The sequence below is a fragment of the Alosa sapidissima genome, chromosome 16 (genome assembly GCF_018492685.1).
Source record: "Alosa sapidissima isolate fAloSap1 chromosome 16, fAloSap1.pri, whole genome shotgun sequence".
NCBI lineage: Eukaryota > Metazoa > Chordata > Actinopteri > Clupeiformes > Clupeidae > Alosa > Alosa sapidissima.
Window position 1 is genome coordinate 22,763,268 of NC_055972.1, and position 24,782 is coordinate 22,788,049.

At 41.6% G+C, this 24,782-nt stretch overlaps 2 protein-coding genes across 2 annotated transcripts; both read left to right on the plus strand.

Annotated features, from left to right (window-relative positions):
* Positions 1–322: 322 nt before the first annotated feature.
* slc17a5 (solute carrier family 17 member 5) lies at positions 323–13,910 on the plus strand. The gene is made up of 11 exons (XM_042065377.1): positions 323–525; positions 1,406–1,596; positions 5,871–6,104; positions 6,694–6,781; positions 7,317–7,403; positions 8,244–8,362; positions 8,610–8,771; positions 8,972–9,104; positions 10,382–10,529; positions 10,821–10,911; positions 11,444–13,910. The coding sequence occupies exons 1-11, from the start codon at positions 444–446 to the stop codon at positions 11,573–11,575; spliced, it is 1,467 nt and encodes a 488-aa protein (XP_041921311.1). The 5' UTR covers positions 323–443; the 3' UTR covers positions 11,576–13,910.
* A 1,121-nt stretch (positions 13,911–15,031) lies between these two features.
* On the plus strand, positions 15,032–22,144 carry eef1a1a (eukaryotic translation elongation factor 1 alpha 1a). Its single transcript, XM_042065378.1, has 8 exons — positions 15,032–15,116; positions 16,953–17,143; positions 17,447–17,626; positions 18,351–18,647; positions 19,030–19,180; positions 19,797–20,053; positions 20,314–20,548; positions 21,179–22,144. Exons 2-8 carry the CDS (start codon positions 17,000–17,002, stop codon positions 21,301–21,303), a joined length of 1,389 nt encoding a protein of 462 aa, XP_041921312.1. The 5' UTR covers positions 15,032–15,116; positions 16,953–16,999; the 3' UTR covers positions 21,304–22,144.
* Positions 22,145–24,782: the final 2,638 nt, after the last annotated feature.

Here is a 24,782-nt window from a genome sequence, read left to right on the forward strand (position 1 = left end):
GACTGCTGGGAAAAAAGACTGATTGAAACTGATTGAAGTGTGAATGAAAACAGATGTTTTTGGTGACTGCTACATCATGGCTTGTATACACCAAGTGCATTTACCTTGATGTATATTCGTATGGATGTTTATTCCTTAACTGGAAAAGATAAGTAGTTCATAAGGCGTACTTTTGTTTGCTGGAAAGCAGGATGTGAGTTTGTCTAGAGAATGTCTTGATATTATGACAATTTCCCTGTATTTAAACTCCAGTCCAGTAGAGGGAACTATCCAAAACGGTCATTAACGGCCCTCCCCTATAAAGTAGGAAGAGAAGCAATTGGGGCAGAATCTACCGCAGAAACACACAAACAGCCCGTAGAGAAATGAGCAGACATACAGACGGTGGATACAGAAGTCGTAGTGCCGTATGTTGAACTAACATTACAGACGTCTGTTGTAAGATGGATCATTCTGCATCAGATACTGAGACCGATGACTACAATCGGCCCTTGCTGCAGCGCAAAGAGGAAAATGCAGAAAAAGGTATACAAGTTTTCTGGTTATTGTAGTTAACAGCTTGAGGATAGCTGCTCAGCTGTATTTACTTTCGACACTTTTACACTAAGTAGCCTATCAAACTATACGTTGTCTAAAATTGCATATATTTACACTTTTACTAAACTATTGGGCACAAGTGATGGCTTTGTATATTGTGCAATGGCATAAAGTTGCGCTATAAATTATTGATGCTCACTTCCTAGCAGATAGCAGATTTCTGTCCAGATCCAGACTGACTGCATTCATTGTCAGACTCTCAGTACAATACCATGGTTGCCCGCTGCCCAAGGCAAAACATAGGCCTAGATCATGTAAAACTTCGAGGAGTCAATTGGCCAGAAGTCCTAATATGCTGCATTTTAAATGAGCATCGTTATCCGATTTGAGTCTAAGTCTTTGTTGACACTGCAGTCAGTCGATTATTAGGGCGCACAGTTAAACATTTTGGTTTTAAACCGCACAGGTTTAATGGATTATTGTCACGCAAATGTGTGATTAGGTCTTTGCGATTTGAAAAGAAAAAAATTAAATTCCCCCGTCACGGGATTTGGGCAGTACTAGCAAAGGTGGTGGCAGGAAAAGGGCGTCACCAAATTACTTTAAGGTGGAAAACATGAGATAATAGGCGTGTTCGTCTTCATGCAGAAGAAGCTTGACCTGCTATTCTCACCTGCTATGTTCAACCCAGCATGCATCACATCAAGTCAGATCTGCACAGATCTGCATGAAGGCGAACACACCTAATGTGTCATAACATCAGAGTGTAGTGATATTGTCAACTTTTAAAACAACCATGCAGTTATGGATTGCGACTCGTGTCCTGTTTATCTCTCCCTCCCATCCTCTCCCCCACTCCCTCTCTCAGCTCCTGCCTGCTGTTCAGCGCGCTACGGGCTGTCCGTGTTGGCCTGCTATGGGTTCTTTGTGGCTTACGCCCTGCGGGTGAACCTGAGCGTGGCCATGGTAGACATGCTCAACACTACCAGCTCCAGCAATGCCAGCCAGTCTGTCTGTCCTAGGCACGCCAGCCCAGCGAGACCCAAACACAACCATACCGTAAGTCAGTCTTTCCTCCTACAGCCTTTCTAAGTCACCTAATCATAACTGAATGAAAAAAAATATATAATGCAAACTGTATTACAAAGATACTTTGAATTGTGTGTGTTTACTGTGGTTTGTTCATTTCTGTTTTCTTCATTGTAATGAGTGATTGGGAGTGTCAGTTGGGATGCGGGTTGGGACTACCTCTAGCTCTATTGGGATGAAAATCAGAGGTGGAAAGTAACGAAATGCATTTACTCACGTTACTGTATTGAGTAGTTTTTCTGTGTATTTTGTATTTTTGAAGTAGTTTATAAAATCGGTATTTTAAATTTTACTTGATTACATTTTGAGTGAAGTATTGCACTTCGCTACATCAAAAATCCCGTTACTTGAGTAAAAAAAAGACTAACTAAAACGGAAAGGGAGAGAAAAAAATCGCGCCCTAAACCACTAGCCTAGTGATAATGATCAGCATACATGTAGCCTACAACAGGACATGAATCAAGCTGGCGCCATGCAGTCTTTCTGAAAGTGATGGAGACTGGATCACGAAATGCATCAGATTAGCCTAATTTATGAAAGTGTATTTTCCGCTATTCCAATCGGTTGTCTCAGTTCGTTTTAGCACTAATGATTGCGGAGATATTTAAGCAAACACCATGGAATTTCGTGTTTTGACGTTTGTGCTCACCTTTCTATGGAAAGAAGTTTATTAGCAATTGTTTCCCCTCATTTTGATGTCTCTCTTTTTCCCCGTTTTGGCCTTTGTTTTTAGTAACCTGACTTGGCTTTCTTGGAGAAAGACATTGCACCAGCAGCAAAACAATTAGCGGTCCACTACTAGCGATGCTCAACTAAATAAACAAAAGATAGACTACCCTATGAATCGTGCAGGCGGACTAAACCATTTAGCTCTTTAGCAAGGGAGAGTGAGAGTGACCTTACACAGTTTTCACTATGTTTTGTATACAAAATCCAGTCAGTCAAACTTTAAATTTCGTCTGACATTCATTTTGACATTTAATTTGGAAGTTAAAATATTCAGGTAAAATTAATATATGGTGGAAATAAGTATTGAACGCTTATTTTCCCCCCCCCTAGTAATTAGCCTAAACTTCCAGTGAGTCTATTCGACATTTTCACCAGACATTATATTAACACACATATAAAAAATCCAAACATAAGAGTTTTGTGTATTAAAGTGGAATGACACAGGAAAAAAGTATTGAACGTGCCTACTGACATTTCTTCAATACTTTGTGGAAAAGTCTTTGTTTGTAAAGACAGCTTCAAGACATTTCCTGTATGACAAAACTTATTGGTCGCAGTATCAGGTCTGATTTTGGCCCATTGTTCTAAACAGATTCCAGGGGTCCCTCTGGTGAATCATGATCTTTAGTTACTTCCAGAACTATTTAATTGAATTGGCTGCCTTCAAGTCTTTCTGGAGCTTTCTCCGAGTGGTCCTTGGCTCTTGGAATTGACTATCCTTCTGACTCCCTGGTCAGAAATATTACTAGGAGATCCTGTGCATGGCCGGTTGATGATGCAGTGATGTTTCTTCCACTTGCAGATAATGGCTCCCATGCTGCTTACTGGAAGATTCTGATGTTTTGAAATGCATCTATTACCAGTTTCATTGATATGTTTTGCAACAATAAGGTTGCAAAGGTCTTGGGAGAGCTTTTTGCTTTTATCCATCATGAAATGTTTCTTGTGTGACACCTTGGTAATGAAAAACCTTTTTATAGCCCATCAATATGTAGGCTACTAACCAAGCTTATATTAATTTGCACAGATAGAAAGGAAAACTACTCTCTATACAGATTCCAGCTCGTTCCTTCCCTTTCCTTGCCTTAGTGCTTTTTCTTAGCGTGTTTAATACTTCTCCCCTGTGTTATTCCACTTCATTACATGACTCTACTTATGGAGTTGTTTGGATTTTTTATGTGTGGATTACCTGAGTTATTACTAATGCCTGGTGAAAATGTTGTGCCCCCTGTATTCCACTTTTCACAGGCCCTCTACTCCATTGGGGCCCTATACTTCCCACTTTCCCCCCCAGTACGACGCCCTTTAATCTGTTGAACCTTCTGCTCGTTTCCAAATATAAAAAAACTCTCTGCAACTCAATATTAGGGCTGTCACTTTTGTGAAAAATTCCTGTTCGATTTTTGAGACATAGTGTTCATTGAATCGATTGTAAAATCGATTTTTTATGTCTAAAGACGTTTCCATTTTCAACGCCAAATATAGGCCAATTCACAAACAACTGCATTAGGACGATTGTAGACGCAAGCCAGCAATATTTCTGATTTATTGGCGTGAAGTTTCGTGCACAATGACAAACAGAAGTGCAACATTCTCGAAAACCAGTAAACCGAGTGGACTGCCATTACATCAGTGACATGACAGCAGGCTTCAACCTAGCTGTGTCTGTGTTTACGTCAAACAAATTTCGCCTACGTAGAACTCGATTGCACAGGTTGCGTAGCCTACCGCTTTGTTCTTCTCCATAGTTTGACATACCAAAAATCCGAAGTACTTCCACATCGAACTCCTCAAGTTATTAGGGCCTATCACTCGTCTCTCTACATGTCGCACAGGTTGATCGCGTTGTCCTCCATTTTTTGGCAAAACAAGAGCAGCACAGCAGCTGATTGAAACAGCTGTTCCCGGTGCGTAAAATTGGTGGGAATTTTCTTTTTAGCGTTCGCAATGCTTTCTGCACTTCGGAATTATTTTATATTTGGTTAAAATCGATTCCCTATTTTAGTTTTCGAAACTTGTGTTGTTTGGTCCAATCGATTGTGCAATCGATTTTCGAACGTAAAGTGACAGCCCTACTCAATATTGGCCTGCCTGCCTCAGCTGCCTGTGAGGGGCTTTTCAGTTGTGCTGGATTACTGTTCACTGCAAAGCGACCCAAGGATGAGTGCAACTAACTTTGAAAATCAACTACTGCTCAAACTTAAAGGAGAACTCCGGTGATTTTTCACATAGATCTCCATTTCTCAACGTCCTTTTTCAGGCAAGTACCTCCACTCGGCGGCCATATTGCAACACTTTTTGAGCACTTATCGTGCATCTATTTCAGCAGAAATGCGTGTGTGTAAGGCTTCACGACACCGATCTTGCTCCAGCAGCGAGATCACAACAGATGATTGGCACGATGTCTTCACAGCACACCACATGATTGGCTCAATGTATTTTACAACACACCACATGATTCGCTCAATGTATTCACATGTCGACGTTTTGCCGCGGAAGGGTTGTGATGTGTAGACATATGATGTGTAGACAACTGCCATATTGGCGTTACAAACTAACCCCATGCATTACTATGGAGGATTTTTTTTTTGAGTGCTGTATCTCCTCATTAGAAAGTCTTTGGTAAAACTGGTTGTTATGGTACCCCCCCCCCCCCCCCCCCCCCCAAAAAAAAAAAAGTAACTAAGTAACTTTTACTTAAAGTACATTTTAAATTAACTACTTTTTACTTTTACTTGAGTACATTTTCAGATCGGTATTTTAATTTGTACTTGAGTAATATTTCATCAAGGTATTGGTACTTTTACTTGAGTACAATATTTTCGTACTTTTTCCACCTCTGATGAAAATACATTAATGTTACCTTACCATACATAAAATCTATCAGCATGCCAACAATGAATTCAAACCAAACAAATAAACGTCCTTTTCACATATTAATGATAACTCACATAGCCTAGATTTGTGACTCACGATCACGAAGAAACTTCTGTGGAGGAAGAAACGCTGCCATTGATCGGTTCTTCACGCTAGCTGAGACTTTCCATAGCCAAATGTATCAGTTCTTCACATTAGCCGAGAGTTCTCTGTTTAGCCAAATGTATTCTTTCTTTCGTGCACAGACCTAAGCAGTTCGTTGTGTACTTTAGCTTTCAAGCTTCAAAAGGTGCATTACTGCCACCAGTTGTTTGGGAATGGAATTGCATCTCTGATCATCGTTCTCAACAAGTTTGACATTTATTGATGATTGACGGTACAGGGGCCATACAGGGGCCAATGATATTTCAGGCAAATTTCAGCCCCTAGAACCGCCCCTGAATGCAATTGAATCTGTCCTGAGCCCTTTGCACTGTGAGTAAGCCCAAGCATACATATCACCCTTGGTTAGTGACCTGGCTTGGTCGTGTAGTGATACTGTCATGTGACGATATGGCACACTTTCATAGAGATCACAACTAAAACATTCCGATTTCAAGCGGAGCGTGACTAACATGTTTAGCAAATTGCCTCCCCAGGCCAGTGTGTATGACTGGGACTCGGAGACGCAGGGCTGGATCCTGGGCTCGTTCTTCTACGGGTACATAGTGACGCAGATACCCGGTGGCTATCTGGCGCGCAAGTATGGCGCCAAGTGGCTGCTGGGCTTTGGGATCCTGTGCACTGTGATTTTCACCCTGCTCACGCCAGTGGCAGCAGATCTGGGGGCCGGCTACCTCATTGCTGTTCGAGTGCTGGAGGGCATTGGAGAGGTAAACTCGGCCTTCAACTCTTCTCTACTGCCCTGGTGGTGTAAACAGTCATGGCAACAAAAAGGGAAAAACAGGATTAGTTTGCCAGCCCAGGATTAGGTGTGTTGTCATACATGTAGGGAATGTCTTACATAGTCATAGAGGAACCTAATTGTGTTGGAAGACACAAGCTACAACTTGAAAGGGGTTGGGTGGAGTTTGTTTTTCATGCATACATGATAAAGAACCATGACCAGACCAGTAAGATGTTTTGTCTGGGAAACAACCTTGGGTTTTAAAACTGGTGCTATCATTGCACTGACCATTTATTTCCTTGGATGTATTGTCAGATTATATACCGGTATATGGTATGTGGAACTCGTAGAATAATGGGTGATAATGATTAAATAATTGGAGAAAAAAAACAGTTTCAACACAAGAATGGCTACATTTTTGTGTCTTGTGTAATGTGTGGCCTCATGATTATGCAAATGACCATGGACTGTAACACAGCCCTTATGCAAAGTGAGTTAAGGGAAGTTAGTATTTGTTGAGTCATGTCTGTGTGGTTCTTATCCGTAATTCTAAATGTGTGGTCCACTCTTGCTAGGGGGTCACATTTCCTGCCATGCATGCTATGTGGGCTTCCTGGGCCCCGCCAATGGAGCGCAGTCGACTGCTGACCATCTCATACACAGGTGACCAGAATGATGGAACCTACAGTATCGTTGTTGTTGTTTGAAGCATTTTATGTGGTTATTTTGTCACAACATTTTGTCTTTGTCTATCCACATCCATTGTATCGAAATATCAATACAAAAGAAACAGATTAGTATTAATTGCTGATTTCTTTCTATACAGCCGAAGGCAAATTTAGTGATTCAGATACCAGGACAATTTGTGAAATTATACACTGCTAAAAGAAAGGATGTAATTTCTGTATAATGTATCCACAAATTTGGAGTGTTTGAATTTCAGTAACCGCTTTAATACATGGTGTTTGTGTGAAAAATTCTTTATCTCATGAAAAGAATCCTATTTCCCAACCATAAGCTGAGATTTATACATTGATTTTGCTAAATTTCTTCAGCTATGAGGTTAATACACGGGGGCAGTTAATATGGTATTATTTTTTTAACTTGCCTAAAACAGTGGTTTATACACAATGCGGCTAATACACAGAAAATTACCAGTACTGTATCTCATATGTCATTAAATGTCTGATTTATTTAGGTGCTCAGCTGGGAACTGTGGTGGCCTTGCCGTTGTCTGGCATGATTTGTTTCTACCTTGACTGGACCTATGTCTTCTATGTATTTGGTGAGCTATTAGTGATTTATTATTTATTATAAATTAATAGGTATTTCTCATTTCATTTTATTCTAATTCAACTTCAGGGTGACTTTGTGTCTGCTGTAACACTTTCACTGTCTAATTTATTTATTTAATTAATTAATTAATTAATTAATCGATCCCCAAAGGGAAAAAACACTTACATCAGAAAAAGTAATATAAGTATATAAATATTACTAACACTGAACAATAAAGACAGTAGAAGATAAAAGGTGTGTCATTCAAGTTTACAGCAAATATTGACTCACAAAACCATAGAGCTGCATGATCATGTTTATGGCCAGCACATGACTAACTCATGCCTGCCATGTGAATATGAGTAAGATATCTGTACCGTTCTCTGTATCGGTTTTTGGCCACACTTGGAAAGTTCTCCCACAGACTATCTACAGAGGCTCAGATTATCAACAACCTGTTTATTGACACTCTGTTGACTACAATTTATGGAAAGGGTGTGTATTTGGGAGTTGTGATGTTCAGGAAATATTCAACAACAATTTCACATACTGAACTGTAATCTTAACAGATGATCTGTTAAATCTCTGTGGGTGGACAGCCCAAGTCTTACCCAGTTTTTCCCTGGCCTTTTCCCCTTAGGAATGGGAACGTTTGTTCCTTAAAATATCTGTACCTTTCCAGATTTCCTCTTGCTTAGTCATGCAGTATAATGGTCGTACAGTGAGAGTTAAGATACAGCATGGTTAATTGAGTTGCTGATGCTTCTTTGTAAATAGTGAAATCCTGAACTGTTTGCCCGTGTTTGTGTGCATGCACTCTTGTTTGTGTGTGTGTGTGTGGTATCTGTAGGAGTTGTTGGGATGGTCTGGTTCGTCCTCTGGGCTGCACTTGTGAGCAACACACCCAGCACACATCCCAGGATATCAGAACAAGAGAGGCACTACATCGCTGCCTCACTCAAAAACGAGGTAGCTTTCCTTTCCAGTCCCAGGGACTGTATTTTTCGAGCCTTGTACGGGTAGGATGGCTGTCCTTTAACTCACAACCCGTTTGATTCAGTTTTGTTTTCTTCTTTCACTATTGGTATGAATGGCAGAACACGTAGAACAATGTACACCCACACAATGACAAACAACACACACAATCAAACAGTAATAATACATAATGTATGTATAATGTATATAAGTATAAGTAATCTATACATTGTAATCACAGCTCTCGCCAACCTCGGATTATATACCCTGGGGATCAATTTTAACGTCGTTGCCATTGTGGGCAATAGTAGTCGCCCATTTCTCTTACAACTGGACATTCTACACACTGTTGACTCTGCTTCCAACCTACATGAATGACATACTTGGCTTCAGTATCCAACAGGTAAGAGAGCATAACATAATGAATAAGGCCTTCATATCTCACTACTAATCTATAGTTGATATGATTATTGATTGGTAATTGATTATTATTGATAATATTCTCATTTACAGTTGAATTGTGCAGTAGAGTTGTATATGACCTCAAACCATTGAAAGGAACAGTCAGTGTGGACTTTTTTTCACCTTCTGACCCTGTCTCAGAATGGGATGCTGTCAGCCTTGCCCTACCTGGGCTGCTGGTTGCTGGCGCTGCTGGGCGGTCAGCTGGCAGACTACCTGAGGGAGACATGTCAGTTCCGCACTGTTGCCGTGCGCAAGGCCTTCACCCTCATTGGTGAGTGAGGAAGACTGCCTCTGACTCCTCTCTTTTCTCTGTGTCTCTTGTTTCACCCCAGTCAGCCACTGGTCTCACATCAGTCTCACATTTCCAGATTGTTTTAATCTTGTTTATTCAGCTATTCAGCAGTGGGGTTTTTTTTTAAAGCTCTTCAGCTTTATTCTATTCACATTTTTAGTGGTGGTAAAGTGGTGATTCAGCTAGAGACTTACTCATGGCATTTACATGGACTGCAGAATTTTTAATCTCCCCCCTACCCCCTCAGTCATCTCTAGGTTTGAGTTATACATAATGTTTTCAATATACTCATACAGATTTGAATCTTCTGTTTACATCCACCCGTGAGATTTTATATTTTATGACACAATATTCATTTGATGCTTCCTCAGCAGTAGATCTGTTGTGAGCCTGATGAAGACTGGCTTGAGTTTAAAGTGAAGACTATATTGTTCTAACATTAGTGAGAAATGTGTAGTTTGTGATTTTATGAGGTCAAAACATCTATAAAGAGGACACCGCTTGTAGCAGCTGTGTGGCAGCTTGTAGCAACTGGCACGACTTGCTTCTGTGGAGCAGTGTAATTTAATGTCCTTTTGCTTGTGTGCATGCATTGGCTTTTTAACTTAGCCATAATAAAACCACTGTGGTACAGAGAGGGAACTAACGTGACGTTCATGTGAGACATCTCTGCTGGCTGATTTTGAATCGTTAGCACTGTAGCCTGAAAATCAGGAGGTCTGCTTTGCTGTATCATCATGCATGGTAACGAAGTTTGCAGAAGCTGACAGCGACCAGCCATGCAGGAGGAAGGCAGAGAGAGAGAGAGGCAAAGTGAGCAGATAGACCGTGAATATGGGAAGTCTGTGGTGTGCTGAGACTGATTTGCTGTGTCAGGAGGGGAAGGTCAGCTGATACAGGGCAGCTGGTGGAGCCGGGCGCTGGCCTGGACTATTAAGGTCAAGGCAAAGGCAATATGGTTTTGCAGTATGAGGGCCAACAGAACTTCAGCAAAAAGCAAACACAGAATGTCAATAATGGCACATTTTGTTATTATATATGTTCATAGTGATGGATTGTCGTTGTAGGTTATAGATGTTTTCTTTGTATCTGAAACATGTGATTTGTCAGGTCTTGTCATATCTCAGATAGAGTTGAGGAGTGTCCCAGAGACATTTGTTTCCTCAGATCATCTGTTTTTGTGATCATTCCAGTATGATCATGTCATGCCAGTTGAATGACTGTAAAGTAAATAAGTACTGTGTGTTTGCGTGCAGGAATGGTTGGGCCGGCACTGTTCCTGATTGCTGCCGGCTTCACAAACTGTGACTACATCATGGCAGTGGCCTTCCTCACTGCCTCCTCATCGCTGGGTGGTGTGTCTGCCTCTGGATTCAATATCAACCATCTGGACATAGCACCCTCGTAAGAGAACACTGCCTTCTCTTCTGTGGAGAATTCAAGGCTATAAAGACTCTGATGGTTTACAGACAGTTGTATATCACAGGCACCCATATAATGTTTATATCACTGTTAAACTGTCGGCCATAGTGTTAAACAGTGCTCTACTAGTTAAGAGATTACTTTCTTGGATAATGATTGGTGAATTATGAAACTGTTGATCGTGGCATGTTTGAAAAGTGCTTTTATAAGTCTGTTGGAAAGCTTTCTTGGCTTATAATATTTTATTTAGACATTTTTGTCTTCTGTCTACAGTTATGCTGGGATTTTACTTGGGATCACCAACTCCTTTGCCACCATCCCAGGAATGGTGGGACCAGTCATAGCAAGAGCACTGACTAAATCCGTAAGTTTTTAGGACTATGCCTTTTTTTCTAGTATATGATGCTCTAACAGACAAAGTGTTGTCAAGAAGGCAGTATTGACTAAGACTTTACTCACAATGTAAGTCACCTTTTATCTGAATATTATGTAATGCTAATGCATTTTGCAAGCGGTATGTTATGCAAAAACACTCTGAGAAATCATTTCACTTTTCTCCAGCTGTTAATCAATTATTTATGTCATACTCTTTCATGCTTGCAGTTAGTGTAACCAAAGATCCTTAATATACAATATACTTTATCAACCGTCTCTGACATAACTTTATCCTTCTATTTCGGTAAAATTATCCTCTTATTCTAGAACTCCATTTAGGTAGTGTTTATACCAAAGATTCTAGAGCGGAGCTCTGTTCTAGAATCTTTGGTTTATACTGTCAGAAACAAATAAATAGCTCCATAGAACCCAATTGTTGTATAATGTCCATCAGAGCCTTATCTATCGGCTCTTCTGTCCATGTTTAATCCTTTCTCCTCTTGTGTTCTCTAACATTCTAGAACACTATCGAGGAATGGCGAACTGTGTTCTACATCTCAGCGGGGATTAACCTATTTGGAGCAGCCTTCTTCACGCTGTTTGGGCAGGGGTCAGTCCAGCCATGGGCAGTCCACCGCACACATTCTCAGTGAAACTCACAATGCAAGATGCTCTCACCATTTACGGAGGATGCATGTGGTATGACCAAAGGAATGGACACTGAACTGAACTTTGGGATCAGTCTTAGATAGATGTAGTATTCGCACAATTATCAAAAGAGATTTACATGGCTGACTTTTTGTTTTATAATATGTAAATATTATATTGTTTTATTATTTTGTATGTGTTTGCACAACACCTTACATGTCAATACTACAGCCTTTTCGTTCATCACTTACTCATGGCATTATATTTGTTTCACCATCCCAAATGGTGGCCTGTTTTGCTCATGAGCCATTCCTCAAGCTTACCTGATTCCATTGATAGTCAAGCTTACTAATGGTGTAAAGGGAACACCAGTGAATTGGTATTTCACTAATTGTTTGAAGGAACAGGTATGTCTACAGTAAATTATCCTGAACTTGTTCACTTTCTGGGTCAACTTCACATGTAAATGGACCCTGGTGTTCAAATAATTTAAAAGCCATTAAAAGGTTCAGTGCTGAAAGTTGAGACATTAAATGGTTTCAACTGTATTAGATTTCTTATAAAGATTGTTACAACAAGAAATGTATCTGTAAAAAAAGAGACTAGAGTTTCTCCCATTTTGGTCCTATTAAGGTGGAGGCTATGGTTAGACCTGCTGCATTAGTGTTGAAAAGGGGAAACAATGGTACTTTGAAAACTGTGAAGATATGGCTTGCTTTGCCATCATGTAATGGTAGTTTAGTTTGAAAGCAAAACAGATATTATTGAAGGAGTTGCCTTTAGATTAAATCACTACGATCACAAAGCATTTACATTTATTTTACAAATACCGGTTTCCTCTGGAGTACTGACATTCCAGAGCTGAAATGAAGTGGTTGAGAGTGTATTGGAGTTTGAAAGCCAGAACACACATGAAGTCTGTGTTCTCCTAGAACAAATGCCCTGGCCTTTGTTGTACCCAAACTGTACTATGATGAAGAAAGTATGATTGTCGAACCAAAAGTATGCCAAAGGCTGTCTAACCAATAGCATTCTGTTGTGGATCTTGTTGGGGTTGAATGGGGTGAATGTGTCAAGACTTTTTGTTCCACTGACGGTCTTCTATCGCCATCTAACTGCAGTGATCTTCACAGTGGACCATAACATTACTGCTTTAGATCTCCACACACTTTGTGTTTTATCTGCGATCATATTTAGCACAATATTGAAAAGCTGGAGATCCATCTGTTTGGATTGTACAGATCCATAAGACTTTTGAGCTTTGTAGTAGTTTTTTCTCTGGTCAGGTGTCTAATATCTCCTCTCCTAGATGTGCCTTAAATCCGCAATTAGTATGCACTTTTGGTTTCAACTAATTCAAACAGTTGACACTGAATACTTGTTTTTGGTTTGCTACATCCTTTCCTGGAATGTGAGGTAGCCTATTGTGCAAAGGCATATATTTGTTGAATTTTTTGATGTGCTATGTCCTTTCCTAGAATGTGTAGCCTATTGTGCAAAGGCATATATTCGTGAACACTTCTTCTCAAATACACTTGTTATTGATGTCACAGTTCACCAAACATAGTGCAAGAATCAATCACTACATGAACAAGTACAATACTGCAGACAGGATTTTAGCCATGACTTCTCCAGCGGGCATGTGTTTCGTTCATGTCTGGAGTCAAGGACTAGCTCAGGTGAAAGTTTGACCAGCCCTGTTTTTCCCCCCTTCTTTTCTGTTTCTGTGAAAATACAAGTGCTGACGTATTTACATATTTAAATACATCACTCTGGAATGGTGTGCCTGTTGGTTTAAGTCAGGGAGCGTCATTCAGTTGTTGCTTGAACCCTGAGATCAGAAGGGAAGATTTTTCCACTTTTTAAAAAAAAAAAAAACTATTTGCCAATTTTATTTGTAACATTTGTTAAACTTTTATTTGAATGTGTAGGCTATTTTATTATTTTGAATAATCATGTCAAGGTCCTGCAAAGGGACATGGTGGGATTTTATTCTATATTGCGGTGGGAATTTATTTATTGAGTTCCCATTGTATTCTTTTGCGTTCCTTTGTTATAGTTTTACATTCTTTGCAAAGTCAAAATTCCAGGGAATGGAAAATGACCTCTAAAAATACATTTCCACCATGGCCCTTCGCGGCCTTAGTATTTTTGAGTTGCAAGGGTCATTTGTAAACACCGTCTTTGTACTGAACTTGAAAAACTTTGTGATGAGAATGATGTTTCACTGTGTAGCAGTTGCAACACATGCTGGATTACAAATACATTCTTATGTGGTAGCCAATACATTTCATGCCACTGTCAATTTGAACGCACAGGAATATTAAAGATCTATCAGCATTTGTTTTTTTTTTTTCGTTATTGCAATTTGCCAGAAACATTAGGTTTTCTGCTCTTGTGCCGTCAATGAATCAATTTAAAATCCAAATAATAATAATAATAATAATAATAATAAAGCTTTATTTGTATAGCACCTTTCATACACAGAATGCAGCTCAAAGTGCTTTACATTTGAAGCATGTAACACAATAGTAGTCAGTCAGTCATTATCAATCACTTTTCTTTGCTGTTTATGATATGCTCAGCAACATATCAAAAATATAGAAAATGACGTCATAAGACTGGCAGCCTTAACCCTCTTACCCCCCACAAGCACGCCATATGGCAACTGTGGCAAGGAAAAACTCCCATATTCCAGGAAGAAACCTTGAGCAGAACCTGACTTAATAGGGGGAGCCCATCTGCTTCTGGCTGGCTGCGCCCTCCAATAGTAGCAGATGTAGAATAATCTGAAAATGTAGTCTACAGGATAAGATGAGTTAACTAAAAGCTTTCCTGTACAGGTATGTTTTCAGATCTTTTTTAAAAATATTTACTGAACTCGCCTGCTTGATGTACAGAGGCAGGGTGTTCCATAGTTTGGGGGCATAATGGATAAACGCAGCTTCTCCACTTTGTTTGTGGAGCACTTTGGGTACGATTAAAAGATTAGAATTGGATGATCTAAGTTTCCTTTGTGGTTGATAAGATATTAAAAGCTCAGAGATATATGAAGGTGCTATGCCATTCAGAGCTTTGTAAGTAATTAACATAACCTTAAAATCAATTGGCAAAGAGCCAAATAAAAACATTCGCGTTTTCATATAGTCCGCGCCCGCGACTACAACGATGCAGAGTCCTAGGGCACACGAATAATAGTGTCAATATGGGTTTTCAAGCGCCGCACTAGGTCAGTGAACGCAGTCTACGTAGTCTGCGCACCTGTTACAAAACGGATCACTCTGCGTAAGTTGGGCTAATAGCCTACAATATGATAACATTTTGAAATAGGCCTATGCGCAATGTATGCATATTGATCTAATGAACAGCATGCAATGCCATCAGTAATGCTATTATATTCACAAATGATGCTGTCCCTACAGGGGACATGAGTGTTGCGTGCATTTGCGCAACTCCTATTCCCCCCTCCCCTCCTGAAATATAAACGGATCACCAACGCAGCTCAGCCTCTTCTGCGGCGACCGGGTATCACCAAACGAAGAGCAGGTAGGCTACAGTTCTCTATGCATGCTGTCCTTGATATCCCCAAATTTCTGCAGTAGCATTTTCTTAGTTGTGTGTCTAAGTAGCCTATTTCTTGGGGAAATATTTATCGGGAAAATGACGTGTAATGCATCAACTCGAAAGAACGTAGTGATGCTGAAGCCGACATTGAAAGTGAATATCAGGCTAACCAACACTTGAGATGATAGAACATGGCGGCGTTTGCAGGGGGAGGGATCGTGTGGATAAATCCTCCCGACACCCGAGTGGTCCCTGTCGCTATGGTTTAAAATAAACAAACCTGATATTTTCACTATAATAACTCGAATATACCAGTTTCCAGGGAAGAAATATGAAGATAGTCAGGCCTGTCCTTTGGAATGTGTAATAATAATGGCAGCATCGACTCTTATTGCAGGTTGTTAGATAATCTTAACACTAATAGCCCACAAGTTAACCTTAGTTAAGCTGGGAATCGGGTTAATTGGACAGTAAGGTCACTTCTAACGCCAGCACCAGTTGTAGGCAGCAGGTGAGTGTCTTCTCTAAAGAAATGTCACCTGCCTCAGTGTCCTCTTGGCTGTCATGCCTGGAAGCAAGTGAATTCTAGTTGTAAGTTTAAGTGTGACTATTGGTGGATTCTTAATGATGTCTCATAGTGATACAGAGTGGCTTTGTTAACAGATTGAACCGCAATGCTGGTTCCTTCCCCTCCTCTCTTTCCTGTCTCCCTTTTGACTGGGCTGATGGTGCCACTGCAGCAGTTCTGGCTGTCTCCAGAAATGGCTGCGTCTGTACTTGCCAGCGCAGTTGAGCAAAATCTTTGGACAAAATGGAGGTCCCTCCTGTGCGGCTCAAGACATGGCGAGCCGAATGATGCAGAGACGCACTGAGTCTGTCGCATGCCGATATTGTCTGTCTCGCCTGTTGTTATGTCTCTAGGCAGTGCCCTGCCTACAAAAACACTGGGAACGTTTGCCTGGCAGGCTGGTACAAGCGGTGGGGAGGGTTGCAGATTACACAGAGAAAGGTATCACTGGTAAACAAGGGTGTTTTTTTGTGTTGATTGATGATTCGATCAATTACATGATTTCTTTGGGCCATCTGATGTTATGTGGTCGGCTGTTGACTAGCTGATTGTTGGTGATGGAAAGGAAATCCTCGGCAGGGTAGGCTATATGATTCCTGCTCTGATATGCGAGGAGACCTTGATAGCTGTGGACCATGTGACCAGTGCCTGCTTATGTAACCTTACATTTTCACTGCTAAGGCTGGAACGGGCCAGGACAGCTCAGCAGCAGAATCAGACTGAGATCCGGCCCGGATTGGGCCCTCTACTGGTCCTGTGTGTGTGTGTGTGTGTGTTCTCCCCTTCAGTACCCCTGCAGCAACACAGCATCTGCAGGCTACAGTATGGCAGTGCAGGAATGTTGTGCAATAGTTGCTCGTGTTATGCCCTTGTCCATGGTGCTGGTCTGTCTCAGCCATAAAGAGCTGTGACGGCGCTAGCCAGAACATGACTAGAGGAGCTAGGCGTCTGGAAATATCAGACTTTATCACGCAGTAGAATGACAAGTCACGGTGAGATCAAAAAGGCTTTCTTAGGCTAAGGCAAATTTCAGTAATATGCTGTTTTTAATTCCAGGGAGAAAATATATAGTTTGGGTTTAGTACACAATCAACGTTCTTGGCTATTAGAATATAAACTTGTCTGGGTGTATTGATTTTGTCTCAGAGCATTTCTGGACAGAACTGGGAATAGAGAAAGAAGAGTCTTCCTTGGTTTGTGTTTGGCATGATGGTGATGATCTTCACTGGTTTTCATTGTTTTTGTCCTAGCCGTTTTTGCTTCGTCTGTGACATTTGACCTATTGACCTATTTGACCATGGGAAAGGAGAAGCTTCACATCAACATTGTGGTCATTGGCCATGTGGACTCTGGCAAGTCCACCACCACTGGCCATCTCATCTACAAGTGTGGTGGAATTGACAAGAGGACCATCGAGAAGTTTGAGAAGGAGGCTGCTGAGGTGGGACTTTACAACTGGGGACATATTTTTTTGCCCATTACACCGCTTATTATATAGTTTAAGTGTTATTATATTTGGGACTGGGTATAAGTGGGCTTAACATGCTTAACTGAGAAATATTTATACTGTATGTTATAAGGAACAGCATATGTTGATGAGACAAATATATTATCCATTAAGGAAGATGTTTACAATGTTTTACAATCTGTCATTAAAGCCTTTGTAACGCCTGTATAATTAAAAAAATATATACAATTAGTAACAAAATTATTCATACCCCTTCCGCTGTCGTTTGTTGTCCAGATGGGCAAAGGCTCGTTCAAGTATGCCTGGGTGTTGGACAAGCTGAAGGCTGAGAGGGAGCGTGGCATCACCATTGACATCTCCCTCTGGAAGTTTGAGACCAGCAAGTACTACGTCACCATCATCGATGCCCCCGGGCACAGGGACTTCATCAAGAACATGATCACTGGCACCTCTCAGGTAGACTTTGCCCTCGGAATCTTTACATAACTCAGTCTGCCTATCCACATTTCACACCTCTCTACATGCAATGAGAAGTTAACAATTGTTGAATTAAGTTGATTAACATTCAACTTTATTAAAGGTACTCTAAGTGATGCTGGGTAACGTCACTTCTGTTGCCTTTTAAACAAAACAGAGAGCCTGCGTGCTACTTCCTCCCCCTCCCTCCCGTGCAATTGTCTAAATGTTACCATGGATGCTCATGTTTTTGCTTTTTATTTTGACACCTAAATGTTTTTAAAGCTGCTCTAAGCGATGCCACGCGTTTTTTAGGCTAAACATTTTATGGCACTTACTGCAAACATCACTTAACCAACCGCTAGCTGTCTGTGTCCTGAATACACTGTAAAAAAACACGATCTCTGTGGACAGCCCAGGCTCCAAAAACGGCAACAAAAACAACCTGGGCAAACCTAGCCCATAAAAACACAAACTGTTCCAGCAAATCACAGACGAGATGCGCGTTTAGGAGAGTTTCAATTGCACGGGAGCAGCACTTGAGGGAGGGGGAGGGAGTAGTGAGCTAGTTCTCTGTTTTGTTTGAAAGTCAACAGAAATGATGTCACCCAGCATCGCTTAGAGCACCTTTAAGCATTTTATATGCAAAATGTGTACTCTTTCCCTCTCTCCTTAGAGTGTTCTATTAATATAAATCTCTGTGGCATGGCATGTTCTCTCCCAGGCTGACTGTGCCGTGCTGATCGTGGCAGCTGGTGTGGGCGAGTTCGAGGCGGGCATCTCCAAGAACGGGCAGACTCGCGAGCACGCCCTGCTGGCCTACACGCTGGGCGTCAAGCAGCTGATCGTGGGCATCAACAAGATGGACTCCACCGAGCCCAACTACAGCCAGAAGCGCTACGAGGAGATCGTCAAGGAGGTCAGCACCTACATCAAGAAGATCGGCTACAATCCGGACACGGTGGCCTTCGTGCCCATCTCTGGCTGGAACGGCGACAACATGCTGGAGCCCAGCCCTAACGTAAGTGCTCCCTGAGTGTCTGATTACTGGCTTTATGCGTGTGTGTGTGTGTGTGTGTGACCATTTTCTTTTCGGAACCCAAACCACCTCTAGTAGTTGTGTACTGTAGCAATTTACTTGTAAACTTTTTATCTACTGTAAATCCATATTTGTATCTGTTGAAAATCCAAATGATGCCAGTAATTGCCATCCTGTCTGCAGTGCATGGCCATCATTCAGGTATAGTGTGAACCATTGTAGGATATGTAAATCTAATTCTGGAGATGATACCTTCATTACCTAATGTATTATGCAATGATAGACAATGCTCGCTGTGTGAATTGTTTTGCACGTTGTTGTTGTCATGGTGACTGAATACCACCATCTTGCTCTCGCTTCTCAGATGACTTGGTTTAAGGGCTGGAAGATCACCCGTAAAGATGGCAGTGCCTCTGGGACCACTCTGCTAGAGGCCTTGGACGCCATCCAACCCCCCAGCCGACCCACCGACAAGCCCCTGCGTCTGCCCCTCCAGGACGTCTACAAAATCGGAGGTGAGGACAACAACCACCAGAGGGCAGACTAGACACTGGCTGACGCAATCGGGTATAATCAGAACACAGACAGACCGGCCCAGAATGGGCTTAATCTGAGTGATAGCAAACGTTAACTGATTCACTTCTGAGTCTGACTAGAGGAATGTTAAACAGCTAAAACTGATCAGAGGTGGCTTGAATTACTTATAGAAAGTTACTGATTGATGAGGCTAATTTACACTATCTTGGGCTTTAAATATGTTTTATAGGTTGAGGGATGTGTGACGAGGTGAACTTGATTTAAAAAAAAAAGTTTGAATTTGAAGAAAAAGTTTGTTATTTTCATTCTGGGGAATTCATAACTGCATTCATAACTTTATCATGTGATCTCATAACTTTATTACGTGATCAAGGGAATTATTACATGGTAAATGTAGTCCACTGTTTGAACTGCCAGACAATCTGATCAGGAGAGCACTGCCCATATTTAAATCTGTCAGCTCTGTTGCTAGGCACCTTTTTAGATACTGTTGCAGAGCTCTTGCAGAAAAGGCTCACGCGATCACACTTAACATTTATGAACTGAATTTCACACAGATGTCCAGAGCAGTAATGTAGAATCACACATGCGCAGGTATTGGTACTGTGCCAGTGGGCCGTGTGGAGACAGGCGTCTTGAAGTCTGGCATGGTGGTGACCTTTGCCCCGGTAAACGTGACCACTGAGGTCAAGTCGGTGGAGATGCACCACGAGGCCCTCTCCGAGGCCCTCCCTGGCGACAACGTGGGCTTCAACGTGAAGAACGTGTCTGTCAAGGACATTCGCCGTGGCAATGTGGCTGGCGACAGCAAGAACGACCCACCCCAGGAGGCTGCCAACTTCACCGCTCAGGTGAGCTCCATGGCAACAGTGATGTAATTATAATACAATGTATATATAATAATACTTTTGCCTTACTGCTGACATAGTGCATTCATACAGTAGGTTGAGAAAGATTAGTGATGATATAAATTGCTGCACTGGTTTGGTGTGGATAAGAGCTTATACCCAAGATGAGAACAATACCCCAGACTGACAAAACTCAACATGGTACATTCCCTCGTTCTCACTATGTATATGCTTACAGTCTGTGTCTGTCTGTGTGAACACAGGTGATCATCCTGAACCACCCTGGCCAGATTAGTGCTGGCTATGCCCCGGTGCTGGACTGCCACACCGCCCATATCGCCTGCAAGTTCGCCGAGCTCAAGGAAAAGATCGACCGCCGCTCGGGCAAGAAACTGGAGGACAACCCCAAGTCCCTGAAGTCCGGTGATGCTGCCATTGTGGACATGATCCCTGGGAAGCCCATGTGTGTGGAGAGCTTCTCCGAGTACCCTCCCCTGGGTAAGTGCCTCAGTACAGCGGCCTGTCGTAGCCAGGCCAGGTTACTGGCCAAATTTAGTTCTAACCTTTACAAAGCAGTAACCCATATTTCATTCCATTAAGTTCAGTTTTATTTAAAAACCCAAAACGTTTTAGCCTTTTTTACATGTACATTAGCTATTTATAATGTGTTACAAGACATATCACGAGCCAAATAAGCAACCAATGCCATGACTAAGCGATTCATGGTTTAGATTGGAAGGATGCTAGGTGAGGTTTCAGAATAATGAATTAGAACAGCCTGTCGTTGTTGCGTTACAACGGATGGAACCCAATCCTGACTGGGTGGATTGGAGAAAATATTTCACCTGAGGATGCATCTGCTCATTTAGGGTTGTAGAGGAAGACTGTGACGGTGGCAGTTATGCATGGTTGGTTGTATGCATTTTAACTACTGATCTATACTTAATATACTTTACTTTATAACTAATGTTATAGTTATACCTTATAACTAATGTTAAGAAAATAGATCAGGTGTAGATCACACCCAAGTCATACAGCGCAGAAATCATTAGCCTACGGTCATTGGGCAGCGTGTCATCTTTTGATTGATCGTCTTGATTAAGTTTCACCCCCTTCCGTCTCTGCCAGGTCGCTTCGCCGTGCGTGACATGCGTCAGACCGTGGCCGTGGGCGTCATCAAGGGGGTGGAGAAGAAGGCCCCATCTGGCGGCAAGGTCACCAAGTCCGCGCAGAAGGCTCAGAAGGTGAAATGAATGTTGTGCTTAGCTGCCAACTCCAGAGCCACCCATGGCAGAGCAGAGGTCACCCAACTCCACCCTCCCGTCGGCTGCTTCAACTCAATCATCAGAGACTGGTTAATTGTTACAATGCATCGCAAAAGCATCAGGAGGAAAAAAACAAACAAACCCAAAAAGTCTGAGCACCGGTAAAGACGCCACACGCAAGTCTCCCTAAGACATCTCACCCCTCAACAAAATGTGCTGACTTTCAACGAAACTTCGCAATCCCATTTGCGTTCTGTTTTTAGCTTACCACTAGTTCTAAGTGTGCACAGTGAAATGGGGTTATTGACCTTGAAAAACCATGTGTGATTTTAAAAAACGAACCGGGAGGTGCTTTAAGTAATCCAGATGTCTCTCCCGCTCTCTCTCTCTCTGGAGTGCAGTCTTAGTAAAGTTCTTCCGCTGTTGTCTTCGCTCTTAGTGTTCATTTGCAGTTAACGATCAAGTGCTCAGTCTCAACTGATCTCTACTTTACAAAAACAAAAAGAACAATCCAAATGTTAACTGATGCCTACCAGGCCGTATCTTAACGAGATTTTAAAAGAAATACTGTGTGACACATTTAGCTTTAAAATGTATAGAAATTGTTGTGTATAAAAATGACATTCGTGCAATACTCTCTAAATTTGTCCAATTGCCGGCATGTGAAGTTTCCATGCACCGAATTGTTCAGATTTTCTAGCACTTTTGATTGGCGTTACGCTGACTCTGCACCAAGCACTTATTGACTTTGATTGGCATTAGCTTTCGCACCTTATTGTTCATAAACTCAAAAAGCTTTCATGTCATATTAAAGATGTTTAAAACCAAACAGTGTGTACTCTGTTTTTCCTATGCGCCGATTGCATTGTCAGCAATCAGTAAGCTGGTATAGTAACAAGCAAATGAGTAAACAAACACCTCATTCAACTTATGACTACAGATTTTATTATGCAAGGTATATTCTCATTAAAGAGAGAAAGAACCGTTATTAAGAGCGATAGTTTTAACTGTGCTATTAGGCCACAAGGTGGGAGTAGAAACATCCTAATTTGTGCTGCAGTCCATAGTGACTTATATTCTCATTACACAGAACCGTTATTACAGTTTTGTACAACTACAAATACAACAAAACCCACTATTGCTCAACACAAAATGCCTCAAAATCTCCATTCAAAATGTCAAACACATCTCTAAAGCAAACATTCGCCTCACATTATAAACACTATTCTCATAATGTGTGTGAGAAGCCGCAAAGGGCAGACACTCTATATGATGACCCAGGACAAACATAGGCCGTGCTGAACAAATACTGTTAAGTACAAAGGTCAGAGTTGTTTTTTTTCCCGGATTTTTTTTTTCCCCTTCTGTGCCAATGATTCCTGGAACACTGAAAAGACCGGACTGCATGTAACTTGATGGGCGACATGTAGCCCCAAAAGGATGACACGGAACCATTGATTTCCGCACCGGACCCCCCCAATAAGGAGGATAGGGTTTTCTGTGAATATATTGTTACGGCTGCATGTGTTCCCAGTGCTGTTTGTCCTCATTCTCTCCCTTCTCTACCTCTGCTTAGGTGTACTGCAGATAATTGCGTTGATTGGGAGCACCTGGCCCTGATTAATCAGGAGTTAAAGGCTCCAGGATCCAGTTCCTGAGGAGAGGCTTTTGGTGTGGGGACTGCTGGCTGTCTTGCTGCCTCTCAGCCTGGGATTTTGTCTTGTCTTTTGATTTGGACTTTGTGTCATGTCTATTTAGTGTTTTGTTATGGTTTATCTTCATGTAATAAATCCCACTGGTTGGGTACATTTTAAAAGGTTGTTACTGATATTTATTAGGATTTGGGGTCAGTGGTGGGTTTTTGTAAAGGTGGGGTGTAACAATATCGAGAACCATAGGGCCTAGGATGACCAATTGTTTGTTTTTATACAGAAATGCTCTTTCATGTATGAAAACATACAGTAGGCTATGATGGGTTAATTGAGTGGATGTTATTGTAGACATTGTGTTCCTCCAACTGTGCAATCTTCAAGTCAAGTCAAGTTTTTCCATGCACTATGCCATTTTGGTCTCCTTTTCTGGCATGTTCATTTGATGTTTTAACCAATGAGTACATTAACCATTTTAATTTTAGAGTTTATGAATATGTGTTGTGATTTATTATGCTGGGCAAACCAGAGACACCAATGCCCCTTTTCAACACAGCAAGCTGCTGATGAACACATTAGATTGTAACTGATGATTTAAAAATACTGCCTATTGTTGATGTATATTGAGACTAAGTATGTTCAACATCATGATATAGAGATTAGTCACTGTATGCCATACCATGTATACAATCCAGGGATGTAGTGGAGGCTATACACAAGTATTTGTTCAGCGCCGTTTACGCACTTTGTGAATTTCAGAAATAGCTTACACACCTCTAAATTGTGTTTATCCACCTTTAAATAGCATACTGTTCTTAAACCATTCTAAATTAAGCTTATATCGTTTTTATGTTGCGCAACAGTTTATCCATATTGCGTTGCATTATGGTGTCAGTTACCAGCTGTCCCTTCTACTGATTATGCCAGAAAACGGCCTCGACTACAGTGAGTGAGATCCATAAACAATACAAAACTTCCACAACATTTGCATTAGGCCTACTCTATTTACCAATACCAATATCAATAATGTACTATGCATGGGTAGCATACTAATGAGGAAGGTGGGACATGTCTCATGTCATGGTAGATCACATTCTCAGGGTATAAGCCTTCATATAAAGTTGTTACTTCCTGCAAATGGCTATATGGATCTGTAGTTTTTTTGGGGAGGCAAGAAAATACAGACCAACACGGTGGAAAAGGACTGCAGGGCCATACAGTCCCTGAGATTTGGACTGACATATTTAATTTGTCACTAGCCCAGGCGGCTGTCCCCACGTTCTTTAAAACCACCTCCATCGTGCCGGTGCCAAAACACTCCACTGCAAGCCTTAACAAGGCTTAATGACTTCCGTCCAGTTGCACTCACCCCCATCATCATAAAGTGCTTTGAGAGGCTGGTCCTGGCCCATCTCAAGACCTGCTTACCACACTCACTGGACCCCTCTGGGCCAATTCGCCTACCATCAGAACGGGAGCACTGAGGATGCCATCTCTACGGCACTTCACTCTGCCCTGTCCCACCTTGGCAATCGCAACATCTATGTGAGAATGCTGTTCATTGACTTTAGCTCAGCATTCAACACAGTCATCCTCTCCAAACTGATCACGAAACTGGGCATCAATACCTCCCTCTAACTGGATTCCCTAACCAACAGACCTAAGTATGTTATGTTAGATAATCACACCTCCTCAACCATCATCCTGAACATCGGTGTACCACAGGGATGTGTGCTGAGCCCTCTCCTCTACTCCCTCTTCACCTACCACTTCACACCTGTACATGGCTCTAACACCATTGTCAAGTTTGCAGACGAC